Raw genomic sequence first — 11311 nt, 5'->3', positions numbered from 1 at the left:
ATCATCAAACAATGCGTCAGGAGACAGATGTCACAGTGTTGTGAGTCTCAGAAATTGTTTCAGTTAATAAAACGTACTTTATAACTTCCTATATCTTTATAGGTACAATATTACTGTCTCTTGTGTGTCCATGTAATTATTTCGCACGATGTGAATGGATATTCACCAAAATTCTTACGGAAACTCATTAGGTCCTTGAGCGATAGATACAAAGTGTGAGTCTTGAGGTTTTATGATCATTTTGCGTTATGAACCCTGTTTCACTTCCTGTAGATGGAGCTTGATATATAGGATAACATTTCTCACTATATGGTTTGTATAATGTTTATAGACACTGTAATCTCGAGTTAAACTATATTAGTTGCTAAAAATGAGGCTCACATGAGTTTAATAAGCTGCCGGTAATATGCACACACTAGTGTAAAAAGTTGTCCAATAGAGCGGGGAACCAAAGCGAACTAAATCTGAATCCTACAACATACATTGCAAGTTTGCCATCCGTAAACCGAAAGAAGAAAAATAAAGAACCTTTTAACTTTGAGAAACCAAAGTCTACCATGAACATTTACGTCAGCCAGTGTCTTCCCAGACTTCACTTGTCACATCTGTTGTATTATCACAATCGTTCTATTAAAATTACGTTTCTTGTAAATATTCGAACATCGTTAGAAAATATTTATTAAAAATAAAATATCTCTTGAGATTTGGTGTTTGTTTGTTTTTTTAAGTCTATAAAATGCTAACTCTGCCAGCTAATGGTTCAAAAAACAACAACAACAGAAACACTGAGTGGAACAAGAAAAGTAAAAATCAAACAGACATAATGTGTCGTGGTAGTTTTGGACAATCACCAAAGTTTTCTACATGTTTCTCAGCATATGAACAGGGACGTAAAGAAATAAAAGTTTGCAAAATGTAAAATGTATGAAATAATTAAAGTGTAAAAATAAAAACTAGTGTAAAGAAAAAACAACAAATCAATGAAATGAGATGAGAGAGAAGGACCATGAATAAAGTAAATAACTTATTCAAACAAATTCATTCATTCAAACTTATTCATCCAGGTGGCTGCACCCATTAGAGGATTCTATTGTTGGATGCCAACAAGAACTAAACAAGACAGATGCACCCATAGCAGGCTACCGTTTAGGATGAACAGTGAAAGTAACGTCATGGTTCCATTCTCCTGATGGATGTAAATTATCCAAGAACGTTGTGCCAATTGATATTGGGATCGGTTGGAAGTGACGTCATGTTACTCACTGTTGCTTCACCACACTTTCGAAATGTCATGGGATAGAGTGAAGGTTCAACCAAAAATTATGAGTAAAATAGAAATAGTCTGACATCATAAAAATGAACAGTAACACCTATTATCTCTTGACGTGCCCTTGTCTGACCAAAGTATAAAATTTGACTATCATTCATTACAAAGTAGTTATGTCTCCAAAGTGCATATCCTGGAATTCAAAGCACAAACACGTTAACTGCTATAATACAAATACCATCATGTTTTACGAAGCTTTAGGATGGTTCAGTGAAAGTTCCTACGAGAATAATCGTCATATTCTTGTGGACCCACTGTCCAAGAAATGTGTACATCTGGAATTGTCGTAACAAATTACGGGAAGGCGTAAATGAAAATTTGAAACCCGATTTCAATGATGTGCAATACTGCCTCAAATAATAGTGGATTCTGTCTGGTTGCTCTGGCACTGCAGTTCATGCCATTGTTTGTTTTGGAATTTCGCACAAAGCTACTCGAGGGCTATCTGTGCTAGCCGTCCCTAATTTAGCAGTGTAAGATTAGAGGAAAGGCAGCTAATCATCACCACTCACCGCCAACTCTTGGGCTACTCTTTTACCAACGAATAGTGGGATTGACCTAACATTATACGCCCCCACGGCTGGGAGAGCGAGCATGTTTAGCGCGACGCAGGCGCGAACCGCGACCCTCGGATTACGAGTCGCACGCCTTACGCGCTTGGCCATGCCAGGCCCACAGTTCATGCCATGAAGACAAATTGTTATTGTATTGGGAGTGCACTTGCACCTGTTTAAGTGCTATGTGACGTTATCAAAATATGGTTAACTTCCAGGGTTCTTTTATTTGTGACATAGCTGTATGCGTTTCGGGTATTTAACTTTTTTTCTTTAATAACACATTTTAAGTTTGAATAAACCATGAGTGATAAACGATCAAAGAGTCCTTCTTCGTTTGTTTGTTTGTTTGTTTTGAAATTCGCACAAAGCTACTCGAGGGCTATCTGTGCTAGCCGTCCCTAATTTAGTAGTGTAAGACTAGAGGGAAGGCAGCTAATCATCACCACCCACCGCCAACTCTTGAGTTACTCTTTTACCAACGAAAAGTGGGATTGACCGTGACATTATAACGCCCCCACGGCTGGGAAGGCAAGCATGTTTAGCGCGACTCGGATGCGAACCCGCGATCCTCAGATTCCGAGCGCATGCCTTATCGCGCTCGGCCATGCCAGGCCGAGTCCTTCTTCATCTTGCTTTTAGTTTAGAAAGTTTTAGGTAATATTACATGGAACAAAATATTTACTTTATTATTTCATTAGCTCGATTCACTTAAACTACTGCTGTAAAAGGAAGAAAAGCTGAGAACCTAAATATAGTCGAAGAATGAGAAGTGGCATATCATTTTGAGTTATTGGTTCTTGGGTTGCTGTTTTTCTTCGTTACACTTCCAGTTAGCTCTAAATAGACCCCAGTCTTACCTTAATTAACACTGCCTCTATCTGTAGTAGCGCTCCCCGCTAGTACAGCGGTATGTCTACGGATTTACAGTGTAAAAATCAAGGGGTTCGACTCTCCTCAGTGCACGAGGCAGATAGCCCGATGTGGCTTTGCTATAAAAAACACACGCACGTATCTGCAGTAAAAAAAAAATCTCTTTTCTTGTTTTCTTTCTTGAGAAAAGTCATTGACCAATAAGACAACAATTTAGCATATCTTTAGCTTTAGTAGATTTTTGGCTGCTCCAAGTCAATGGATCGAAATTGTTGACAGCTATTTCAAAGACTCTCGATAAAATTGTGATTATTATTCAAAATAATTCTTTGTATTACAAATAATAAAGAAAGTCATTATGTTCAAAGGACTTAGCAAACTGTGTCTGTGAATGTAATTGTTTTTTTTTCTTTGGGTGAAATAGAAGAAAAGGAAAAAAAAAATGTTTTTACACAAATAAGGATTTACTGCTGAATTAAGGAGAGTCCAGCATGTGTTTAATGGAGCGAGATGTAAAAAAGAAAAGATGAAATTTTTTATGCTGTATTCAACATGCTGATAAACAGACTGAAGATTGTAAAGTAATATTTCATGACAAAGGATATGATACCGTGTCAACAATTGTTAATATTAATGGTACTGGTATCACTGAAGAGTTCAAAAATGGTTGGGGTAAACGACCTAAAATGGTATAACAGATAATATTAAAATGTTGAGCAAAAGCATTGACGACAATTTTTAAAGAATTGGAACCTGGAAATATGAGGAAATACTCGAACCTATGTGATATTTCTTTTGATCCAAAGCTTCATCTGGCTATTACCCCCCTAACAATGAAGGCCAAAAGAGTACTGTAATATTGATATTATGAACTTCAAAGGAAATACAATTTATTTATTTAAAGACTTTACAATTGATCGTAGTTGATTAAATGTTTTCTTTCAAAAACAAATGAAATCCAAAATATTATCCACAAATTACGATGAGAGGAAATCAAAGTGAGTGTGTGATATTTTGACTTGATACAATACCTTACAAATGTATTGCAAGTAAAACTATTTATTATCACTGCCAAATTACCGCTGCACCATCGGGAGACGGTATTTAAGTTGTCACATCTCCTTTTATTGTGAAATTGTTTTCATTGGTGCATTCGTTTTGTATGACTTCCACAATCGAATCCTAAAATTGATTTTATTGCGATCGTATTCCAAGATGAAAAATGTTACGGCAGATGTTAAAAATAATTAAATAATAAAATAAAAATAAAGTAGAATAAATGGAATTAAAATTAAAAGTGAGAAGTTTGAATAGATATACATATAGATTAAAATAAACAAGGGGTCTGACTTGAAGGGAAATATTCCTAGAAACTGGTTGTGTGTGTGATGGGGGAGTGCCTTTGGAAAACCTACTTTCATTGGTCAATCACCCGATTATTCTGCGTGTTACTACCCAAACTCTACTTTAAATGGGAAGGAAAAAGAAATTACTGGAAGAGGCTTCACTCGGTCCTAACTAGTGAAAGTAGGTTTTCTCGGGGCACTTTCTCCACCTAAAATTTGAGGCGATGGATCTGTAAATCCCAACTAGGGCACCTTGAGTCATCTGCCCTTCCCGACTTACTTACTTTTTACTGTAATAACAGGTTAACACAACGTTCGTGCCTTTGCCTTCACTTTTCTACTTTACTCGCATTTATCATCATATTCACATAGACAACATTAACCCATTCGGGCCTATACAAACGTCAGCCACTCAGTATAAAATGTAAACATTTTACCTGGTGCGGGATGAAGAAGGAAAGTTAGTAGATTCCATAGATGTTTAGGTTGTGATTTCCCTTTACACACAGGTATTTGTATCATGTCGAAATTCGAGGCTAAATGAAAATTTCTCCTCGAGAATGTCGCCTGGTCTCCTTCGCTACGAGTCCCTAACGAACCCGGTAAGCTTGATGAACCGGTGGAGTTGTTTTCTCGGGACTTATGTATAAGCTATGCTTTATCAGTAGTATTAAAAGTTTGTTTTCTTCTTTTTCCGAATACTTTATTCAGCTAAAGAGATATTTTTTCAAATCTTATTTTAGTTCACTGCGCGAGAGAAAGTCAGCTTAAAAGTTGAGTAAGGATATTTTATAGAATTCTGTTGTCAAGTGTTCTACATGTAGTTAGTTGCTAAGCGAATTTATTGTTGAACGTATTAAGTGAAATATTATTTTCGGGCGTAATATTCAGATTGTTGTCGAGTTGTAGACAAAACATGTAAGTATCAAATATATATTGTTGGTTGGCGTTACGTACAAGTTTGTTTTAAAGTTGTTTTTTGTTTTGTTTTTTCGTGTCTTAAATTTAATTTCGCATGAAGCTACACGAGAGCTCTTTGCTATTTAACAGTCTATAGAATGACAGCTAGTTATCACCACCCACTGCGAGCTCTTGGGCTACTTTTGACCTTTACATTAAAATGTCCCTATGGCTGAAAGAGCGACCCTATTTGATGACGTGGATTCGAATACGCCCCCTTCGGATTACGAGTCGACTGCCTCAACCACCTGGCTCTGCTGGGCCTTTAAGTTATATTTGCACGTGTGTAAAAATGTTCACCTCGGACCGGGAGGACACTTTGCGTCAAGCACGTAGAACTTGAGGTGTGTGGTAGCTTAGCAACACACTTAGAAACGTAATACTCGCACAAAACTCGATATAATTTCATCCCACGTTTCAGCAGCGACTTCTTATATCATATCGACGACGTGCAGGACCAGTAGTTAAAATGGCTTTCTCATCACGACTAAGGAAGCTCTATTCAGTCACAATATTTTGTGGTTAAGCCTAAAGTGTATGTTACATCACGTTTCTGCTGAACTAAAGCTTCCATTACTAATGCCTGATGTTCAGCCTAAAGTGGTAAGTATTCTGTTTAAGTACATAGCTTGAAGTTTTGTATTATACTACCATATGGTAGGAAAGTATTTTCTTAAGATAAAGTCTGTTACATTACGAATTTAGTCAGTATCTAATATTTGATTCCAAGTTCTGTTGCTATATTCCAGTATCTGTTTTTCTAGTTGTTTTACCCGTACAAAAATAAAAAACACGTCATTTGAATATCTTTAAATCTTTTACGAGTAAGACGTAATACAAGGCTGTAATATGGTACATTCAGCATATTATACAATCATTTATTGCAGTCATGTTTATAAAGAACTTTTTAAACTTTATTAAAGGAAGAAAGCATGAATGTAACAAACGTAGCATCTGTTTAGTTTTTAAGTTTTGTATTTAAAAACATATTTGCTTTTCTTGGTCTTAACAGAATGACTAAAATCTAAGACATAAGAATGGATGGTGAAAATATTATTCTTTCTGAAAACCTATTTGAACTTATTTGGTGATGTTATGTTAACCAAAGCCTATGTGGAGAAAGTGATCTAAATGAACCTAACCCTCCATGGTCTGTAAGACCAAAATCACAACAATGAGAAGAAAGCCTTTATGACGTCGCCCAAAAGTCCACTGTTTAAAGATGGAAGAAAGTTTTTATAAGTGGTCTTTTGGCCACTGTATAATAATCGACATTTCTAGGAGTTCTGGCCACCTTATAAAAGTTGAAACTTATAGGACTTCTCGTTACGTTTTATGATTAAATTTCAAGTTTATAAATAATTTCAGCGACTTGTTTGTTTGTTTTTGAATTTCGCACAAAGCTACTCGAGAGCTATCTGTGCTAGCCGTCCCTAATTTAGCAGTGTAAGACGAGAGGAAAGGCAGCTAGTCATCACCACCCACCGCCAACTCTTGGGCTACTCTTTTACTAACGAATAGTGGGATTGACCATTACATTATAACGCCCCATGACTGAAAGGGCAAGTCTGTTTGGCGCAACGGGGATGCGAATCCGCGACCCTCAGATTACGAGTCGCACACCTCAACACGCTTGGCCATGCCGGAGCTTATTTCAGCGACACTGTACATTTCGTGGTTAAGAATGTATTTGTGTTGAATCGCTGTTAAAAGTGGGTGTGAATATAATGTATTACTAGTTGCTTTCATGTGATTTTGCTCGCTTTCAATTAAGAGATCTACTTGTTGATGACTGAATAAAATAGTTTCCTTTTATTATCCGATCTTTCTGGATCTCCACAGACTTTTAACTGAAATGAAGAAGAAAACATGTACTTAATAAACAAAGGTATACAGAAGTTAGATACTTAGAATTTATATAGATATACAGTAAACCTAAAACTAAATAAGTGACCTGATAATGTCAGCCACACCCAAAATTGGTTTATCACGTGCGGTGCTACAATTGAGCTCCCTTATCTACACGCCAATTATGGAGAAATGCATTTTGAATAACAACAAAAAATATATATATTATTTAGTTATAACCAAAAACAAGCCAAAACAAAAATAAAATAAAAACACTGCACTAATTGAAAGAATCTCGGGGTACAAGCTATAACGTGAGGTATAAAATTTACCCTAGGTTTTAGAGGCGACTGAAGAAGTAGGACCCACATTGCGGTGGAGATACATCGTCTATCAGTTCATTCACCCATCTCACATAAAGAAATGAAATAAAGTAAAATAAAAAAACAGCAGTAGAAATTAAAATTAGAGAGCGATTTCCACATTTATATCACCCTTCACTGTCTGTAGACAGCTGTGGGTAGCCGACTGCTTTCCATAGTAAAGAAAAAAACTGAAAAATAAGAATAATAAAAATAAGGTACTAACATCTGGATTAATTAAACTGAGGCTTGGCGTGGCCAGGTGGTTATGGACTGGTACTCCGAGGGTTACGGGTTCGAATCCCCGTCACATCAAACATGTTTTCCTTTTCAACCTTGAGGACGTTATGCAACGGTCAATTCCACTATTAATTGGTAAATAGCCCAAGAGTTGGTGGTGGTGACTAGCTGCCTTTCTTCTAGTCTTACACTGCTAAGTTACGGACGAATAGCATAGATAGCCCTCGTGTAGCTTTGCGCGAAATTCAAAACCAAACAAGTAAATTCAATAAAGTTACCTCTGAAGTTAGCATTTCAGCCCCATTATGGCAGAAAGGCACTAATTGGTAACCCAGTAAACTGCTAATTGTATTCCCCATACCTATCGGTTCTTTCGAAAATCTATTGTTCTTCGTTTAAATGTGTAATTGGGTAAAATGTAACGGACGTACTAAATAACACCCGCACGTTAACATTACTCACGTTTTTATACTGCTCAAATTGTTTATTTCACTTCCAAGGAGATTCCATTCGTTGCGCCACGCACAAGACGTTAAAACTCCCACCAAGCAAACGATAACAGAAACGTATAAATTTGAATCAAAAACGAAAGACACTGTTTAGTCTCTGAATATTTCACAATGTTGACGTACATTAACACACACCAACACATTATATGCTCACCTGGCTATCAAATAACACACATCAAAATATTATATGCTCACCTGGCTATCAAATAACACACATCAACATATTATATGCTCCCCTGGCTGTCAATTCCAAGAATTAACAGCATGAGAAAGGACACAATTGACCATAAATGGGGAGGTGGCAACTGTAGAACAACTTCTGGATAAACAAGGAAAGCAAACCCTGGACCTGAAGAAAATACACCATGTTAGATTATATTTGAACAAAGACCGTGTTTGTACTCTGTAAAAAACACAGCAGGTCAGTGTCTGATAATACTTAGTTTATATTAAGATGTTGATACACTGTAACTTACCAATAAACGTTTCATTTTAAATGTTTTAGAACCAAGATTCAAGAAAATATTAATAAGGTTTGTTCTGAATACGTTGATTTAGTACAGAAACAGAGCTTTTAGTGTTTATATAAACAACTGAAGCACAAGAAGACTGAATTATCTTACCGGACTTCACAACATCAGCAGCTTCAGTCCCGTCGCCTTTCATGTAGACCATGTGATCGAGAACGGAAAATATCACAGTACCAGCAAATATGCTGGTAGCAGGGTTAACAAAATATAGAATATTTCCGTCTCTAGAAATAAAGATATAGAAACAATAATGAATGTGTTCAAAGTGTACAATAATATCTATTGAAAGAATAACGAATACAGAGTACAGAGAATTATTATATTGAACATTTTGTGCAAAATCATTGTTAAATAATCAAATCAAAAAAAAATTATTTTGTTTTTTTGTTTTGTTACCGGAAGAAGTTCTGGCTAAACTTGTTGTAGCTTCCAAGAGTTACGACGGAACCGAAACCAATACCAAAGGTGAAAAACACTTGTGTTCCTGCTGTCACCCAGACCTAATAACATTAATATAATAAATTAATACTGATTTCACAGAGTTCACTTCTGAGAAAATTTAAATTTAACACTAATTTAGTTTCGTTGCGTTTTGATTAAAGAATTATTAACTAGTATTAGAGCTTGATAGCAAATAAACGAAAAAAAGTCGCTTGACAGTTACTGATTAACAATGACACTGTTTTCACCAAAGACGTAAACTACAGTTACATTAGATGGGAAGTTTTATTTGTTTGCCCAGCCTGGTTGTTAGTGTTTGTCTTCAACGTCAAGGGCATTAAAATGTACGGTTAATCTCACTATTCGTTGGTAAATGAATATGCGTTGGGTTCTGTCCAACAACCTTTAACATCTAACATTAATATTTACTTGTGTTTATATCGTACATGAATGTAATAATAATAACATTAGTATATTAATATAATAACAACATTTAAATCTGAATATAATGACAATAACATTTATATATCAATGTAACAACAATAACACTTATATATGAATATAATAACAAATACATTTATATATGAATGTAATAGCAATAACATTTATATACGAATGTAATAACAATAACATTTATATATGAATATAATAACAATAACATTAGTGTATGAATGTAATTACAAAAACATAAACGAACCTTGGGAACCAAAAGTTTGTCAAATTTTGGAGTAATGTAAAAAAGTAGTCCGTCTCCAGCGCCCTCTAACGTCACTCCACGAATAAGAAGAATGATTCGAATGAAGTATGGAGTGACTGCTGACACCTTAATAATCTGTGAACAATGAACAAATAATGAAGTAAAACAGTCCAAAGAAATGAAATAATTAATGCTAGAAACATTAAAGATTATTGGATTAAATAAACGGTGATGTTTTCTTATGATTATTGTAATGGTGTTTTATGTCATTAGGTGATGTTTCCTTATGATTACTGTAATGGTGTTTTATGTCATTAGATGATCTTTCCTTGTGATTACTGTAATGTTTTTTGTTACTGTGTGATCTGTTCTTGTAATTACTATGATGGTGTTTTATGTCATTAGGTGATCTTTCCTTGTGATTACTGTAATGTTTTTTTGTTACTATGTGATCTGTTCTTGTAATTACAAAATGGTGTTTTATGTCATTAGGTGATGTTTCCTTATGGTTACTGTAACACTGTTTTATGCAATCTTTCCTTTCTTTCCAAGTTTTATTTTAGTTTAAATCTTACCTTGCCACTTTCAGTAGACCTTTCCAGATGACGAAATAAACCACAAACCAGGCAAGTAACAAACACAAACTCAGTTCCATGTTCTCACCTCCCAAGTCATGTAATCCTGAAGTAATCTGTAATGTTCGACGACTTCAAAAGAGTAATAAATATTGTATTATTGAAATGTACAATTGAGCCAACTTCAGTTAGGGTTTCATAATTTTAATTTTTGAGTATTAAATGATAAAACTGTCTACTATGGTATTATAAGTACCTTTCAAGCCAATAATAGAAACAAAGAAGGTTATTTAAAAACCAATTATACCTAGAAATATATGTCCTAAAATTTATCTTACTAGATTAACAATAACAAGTTTAACTGGGTAAAATTCTCACAAGGTACATGGTGCATCATAAACTGGCACATGAGGTGTCCATTATTATTACAGTCATTGTTAGTTAAGCCTATTCCTAGATGTAGCTACAGTAAGCATCATCTGTTTTGAACAGAATTTTGCACACTAATCTCATATTGTGAAAAGGAAGAGAAACAAAGGAATGGTAGTTTGTGAGAATAGTGACTCAGGTACTACATGCAAAATAATTTTGAAACACTATTTCTAAACTTCCCTAATTAAAACATGTGTACCTCTGGAGGAAGTGTGCTTCCCCTGGAACAATTACCTTTTAACTATAATGACTTTGAATGATGTACTTGTATTTTTAACCAACTTCCACAAAATATATATATAACAAACATTATAACAGAATTAAAATTAAACAGTTATTTTGAATTATTAATCTTATTTCTCAACCATGAATCACAACAAATAATGTTAGTGGTCATTACATTATTTTATCAGACAAAATCCAGACATTGATGTCAGACTAGTCAGCAGGTATGTAAAATCATTTAAGGGTTAGAATTTGAGTGCTTACAAACGTAATATCTCAACTCCTACTGCCTTTCATAGGGCTGCAGCCAACTGTGAGAAGGCAGTTATGCTTAATATTCAGATACAACCTCCACGTGCAAAATAATCGTAGAAAAATAAAATCAAAGAAAT

General features: G+C 35.0%; 1 protein-coding gene across 1 annotated transcript; it reads right to left on the bottom strand.

The window, feature by feature from the left end:
- Nucleotides 1-6067: 6067 nt before the first annotated feature.
- LOC143243240 (sodium- and chloride-dependent GABA transporter 1-like) lies at nucleotides 6068-10342 on the bottom strand. The gene is made up of 6 exons (XM_076487090.1): nucleotides 10263-10342; nucleotides 9688-9925; nucleotides 8946-9049; nucleotides 8643-8773; nucleotides 8215-8368; nucleotides 6068-6910 (listed from the first exon to the last, which is right to left on the bottom strand). Exons 1-5 carry the CDS (start codon nucleotides 10340-10342, stop codon nucleotides 8244-8246), a joined length of 678 nt encoding a protein of 225 aa, XP_076343205.1. The 3' UTR covers nucleotides 6068-6910; nucleotides 8215-8243.
- Between the last annotated feature and the right edge of the window lie 969 nt (nucleotides 10343-11311).

Source organism: Tachypleus tridentatus, unplaced genomic scaffold, assembly GCF_004210375.1.
Source record: "Tachypleus tridentatus isolate NWPU-2018 unplaced genomic scaffold, ASM421037v1 Hic_cluster_2, whole genome shotgun sequence".
Lineage (NCBI taxonomy): Eukaryota > Metazoa > Arthropoda > Merostomata > Xiphosura > Limulidae > Tachypleus > Tachypleus tridentatus.
The sequence above is the reverse complement of the archived record's forward strand: the minus strand, read 5'-3'. Positions and strand labels throughout refer to the sequence as shown.